The sequence below is a fragment of the Rutidosis leptorrhynchoides genome, chromosome 4, assembly GCF_046630445.1.
Source record: "Rutidosis leptorrhynchoides isolate AG116_Rl617_1_P2 chromosome 4, CSIRO_AGI_Rlap_v1, whole genome shotgun sequence".
In the NCBI taxonomy this organism is placed as follows: Eukaryota; Viridiplantae; Streptophyta; class Magnoliopsida; order Asterales; family Asteraceae; genus Rutidosis; species Rutidosis leptorrhynchoides.
The window spans coordinates 586,400,435-586,404,966 of record NC_092336.1 but is presented as its reverse complement, the minus strand read 5'-3'; the positions used below and the strand labels follow the sequence as shown (position 1 = coordinate 586,404,966).

Sequence of the window (4,532 nt, the reverse complement as noted above, 5' to 3'; positions counted from 1 at the left end):
CAATGAAATCAATGAATGACGTGTTCGTCCATATGGATTTGGAGCGATCGTCACACTCCAAATACCGAACATCTACACACAAAAGAGAGCAAACATCCAGTTTTGAATACATTAAACCAGTTTGCATGTAGAGGAAGCAAAAACATAAACTATTAACGTAACCGAACCAGGTGGTGGTTTAACGAGATTTAGGATAGTTGTCGAAGAAGGAGGCACCTAGCAAAGAGAGAACCACAAAGGTAAAACCGAACCGAACACACTAAGGTTGAAGTTATGAGCAAACACCCTAATAAGAGATGATGATGATGATGATGATGATGATGATGATATTTATGTTTAAGACCACTCCCTATGAGTTAGTTATCCGTCATTACCCGCTCATTACCCGTAGTTACCCGTAATGAACCATAGGCGCGGCTTAGTTACCCGCATTAGTTACCCGCACTCACCATGGATTTAACGGATGTGTTTAGTTAGTTATAGGAATTGTGGGTCCCGGTTGCTTTTTATTGTTGGACTTGATGCTTTATTGCTTGTACGATGTATATTAAGAGGAGTATTGTTTTAGCCATGATAGAGAGTGTTTAGTTATGAGTTAGTTATATGATATTGGTGTTGATGTGGCGCTGACGTGGAAGGTTAAGAGGATGAATAGTTTAGTTACGATAGGGAGTGGCCTAAGATGTTTATATATGTCCACGTTACTAACATATAATAATAATAATATATTTATAGTATTTACATTATTTATGTTTATTTTATGATAACCAATACTTGAATTAAAATTAAAATTAAAATAATAATTAATAAAGAGATAGAAAACTGTTTATTTATATTTCTATCATCACTTATTACTGTTAATTATGTATGAAATAAATTTAGTCAAACTTTCATTAAAAATAAGAACAAAACTATCATTTATCAAATATATTTTAGATACAACAAAAAATTTAATGAATACTAGTTACGGAATGAAAAGAATATAAAATAGGTTGTTTATATAACGTAGTTATAAGTTATAAGTAGAAGTAAAGAATATTAAAAGAAAAATAACTAACATGGTAGAAATAATTACTTAAATGAATGTTAATTTACATAAAACTTAAGTGCTTAAGTAGGATTGTTAGTCATTATAAACACGCAGATTTTCTTTTTACTCTGTCATTCTTAAAATGGAAAACTTAAAATAATAAAAAACCATTGATATATCTATCTTTTTTTATCCCTTCTCCGTTTCTTTCATTGTTTACTTTGTAGCGAGAAAAAAAAAAAAAAAAAAAAAAAAAACTCCAAATAAATACTTTCTTTATTTTTTCAATGATTTATTTTACTCGGTATATTTAAAAAAAAAAAAAAAAATACAAAAATAACTAAATTTATCCGAACTTTAGATATCACAACTTCAATCCACCACCACCTGCAACTACCGATGTTGCATTCGCCACCACACCTCCTCCCTTCAACCACCACTCTTCTACTCCCTCACATTACCAGTTTCCATTATCTCAAATCATCCACCAAACCATCCTACTTTTTCTCTTCACAACAGTTCCCGGCCAGACCTCAATTTTCTCCGTTACTAGCTCAACTTCCCGATTCCGATTTTCCGGCTGACGGTCCCGTCGAACTCCCCTTCTCTTTCCCGTCATTTATCTCCGCCAACGATGACCCTTCCACTCTCCAAGTCGCCACCAGCGTCCTCCTCACCGGCGCCGTTTCCATTTTCCTCTTTCGCGCCCTCCGCCGCCGCGCCAAACGCGCCAAAGAACTGGTATCATATCTCACTCTCTCTCTATATATACTTACATACATACATATATTTATATATATACAGGTGTGTATTGAACTAATTTCGATGTGTAATTAATAATAATTGTATGTATTGGTTGTAATTGAATTGGGGATTTTGTGTAGAAATTTATTTTATTTTTTTTTATTTTTATTTTTTTTCAAAAAATTGTGTAGAAATTTAGGTCAACAGGAGCTACAAAAAAATCATTAAAAGAAGAAGCATTAGATAGTTTGAAAGCAATGACTCCAATTGAAGAAAATGCGCCTCCATCTGCTGTTCAAGCGTTGTTAGGAGGTTTATCTGCAGGTGTTATTGCGCTTATTTTATATAAATTCACTACCACCATTGAAGCTTCTTTGAATCGGCAAACCATTTCGGATAACTTTTCGGTATGTTTTATATGGAATTAAGTTTTAATATATGTTGTCTGAAGTATTAATTAATTCGGTTTCGTAATTATTAGTTCTGTATGAAATCAATGAAAGGACCGGTTATAGCCCATTCATCTTATATCGCCGGCTCACCAGGCCTCCGCTTCAACGATATTCCGCACAGGATCCATTCATCTTATATCGCCGGCGGCGATTAATCCATATCATAATTTTGGGCTAACCCGCTCTGATACCACTGAAAGGACCGGTTATAGCCCAACAAGCACCAAACATATAAGCCATAAGCTCTCAAATTACTCTAAAATCAATTGGCAGTAGAGAGAGACACTCATGAGCTTATATGTTGGTCTTGACATTTATCCCCAACCAATGTGGGATTGGGTTTGCACCCAACAATCAATAAGGTCAAAATGTTGGAAATTTGAATTCTGCTCAATTGCTTTTTGTTTTTTAGTGATGGATCTGCAAAATTGAGCTCTTATAATTATAAGCTGGTTTACAATTTCAATAAAAAAAAACTGTACTTCACTGTAGGGTTTATGTTTAAGAAACATTTTGGCATTGTATATGACACCTGATGCGAGCTTTAGTGTTTAGTGATTCATAGTTGCAAGTTGTCCTACATCGATAAGAAGTTGTTTTCTTATAAGATATGGTTAGCTTTAACTATTGCAAAAAGCGAAAAAAGTAACAGTTGTTACTTGTTACCTTTAAATCTTTGATATTCTCATCTTTCTACTCAACTTTATGTAATAAATCTTTGGGTATGTTTTGCTTTGCAGGTTCGGCAGATCACAATAACAATAAGGTAAGTGACTTACATCAGGACATCAAGCGTGCCCATTTTATGGTTATTCTCATCTGATATATGCCCATGAGTTAACTTAAAAAGATGATTAACAAATGCTGACTAGTTTTTGCGTTCGTCGAATGTAGGACTATTATTAACGGGATATGCTACCTTGCTACGTTTGTTTTTGGCATCAACTCTTTAGGGCTAATATTCTACTCGGGTCAGCTTGCACTTAACTCAATAATGGGAGATTCTCCAAATGATATAATCCAAAACAAGGATGAAACACAAATGAACTCTAGTGACTCTGAAATAAACATCAGTGATGGAGATCAAGATTCAAGTAGCAAGTAATGGTAATGTAGATGAGAAACTTGACTTTTAAAAGCAGGTTTGTGAATCCTGCTTGTGTATACTCCAATACTTTCATTATATATATATCATTCGTTTGTTAGCCTGACCAGGGTAAACAAAAGCGGTTACTGTATTGTAGGATCGATTTAACAGTATAAATCAATCGTTATGACAATATCGAATGCGGAATCCTCGTTATTGTGTTTTATATCAAAAACACTTGAAAGAAATCAATTGTTTCGCTTTAGAATGGACTTGTTACATTTGGAAATCGACAATACTTGATTTTGACGTCAAAGCTAACTTGGATACGGCTAGGGTTGTGAATAAGGCCACTTGTAGTGGTCACCACCCACACCCTCTCACTGCCGCCACCCTCTCACTGCCACCAAGACCAATTAGTGAGAGGGTCCGTTTGTGATTGCTTTAACTATCCTTTAACAAGACTTGTGGGCCCGAATTGAATTTGCAATGTTATTTATATTTATATTATGTATATAAATAATAATAAAAAATGTGTAAAGTGTTGGTGGTGAAGTTTATGACTGTGAGTGTATAGTAAAAGGAATGTTAAAGGGTTTGTGCTGATGTGGCGCTGATGTGGAGGAGAGAAGTTCAGTGAAAGAACCCAACCATTGCATGTGGCCTAAGTGTGTAACCTTGACTTGGAATCCGAAATCCTCCTTTAATAGTGTCTGACGACTGATCCGTACGAATGCAATTTTGATCCGTGCGGGTGTACTTGTAACCGTATGCTTTGAGCTGATCCGTATGGATACATATCTAATACGTACGAATAGATACACAGTATGTATTCGACATTCACGAACATATATACTTGGTTAGTTGATAATATAACAAATGTGATAAGTAATACTACGTAACCAAATATAATAGCATACACATTGTTCTCAAAATTACGTAAACTTGGAATGAACTAGGGACTTACATTATGCACCAATATGTATAACCCTACATGTCTGCATGTAGCGACCCGACTTTTTCGACTTGCTTTCGTGCCTTGTATTTTTGCGAAACTGCGATTTTGTGCGTACTGTGTTACTTTATACTCTGGAAACTTGATATACGTGGTTTACTTCCTATTATATGTTAAAACGTGCCTTAGAGTACGTAGGATACTTAACTTGTTCACCGGAAGCCTTTATAACCGTTAGTGTTACTTGACGTTTCGAATAAACCG

The 4,532-nt window shown here is 35.0% G+C and overlaps 1 protein-coding gene across 1 annotated transcript; it reads left to right on the top strand.

Moving 5' to 3' along the window:
- The first annotated feature begins 1,413 nt into the window (after positions 1-1,413).
- LOC139845563 (uncharacterized) lies at positions 1,414-3,551 on the top strand. The gene is made up of 4 exons (XM_071835823.1): positions 1,414-1,771; positions 1,966-2,181; positions 2,967-2,992; positions 3,121-3,551. Exons 1-4 carry the CDS (start codon positions 1,430-1,432, stop codon positions 3,329-3,331), a joined length of 795 nt encoding a protein of 264 aa, XP_071691924.1. The 5' UTR covers positions 1,414-1,429; the 3' UTR covers positions 3,332-3,551.
- Positions 3,552-4,532: the final 981 nt, after the last annotated feature.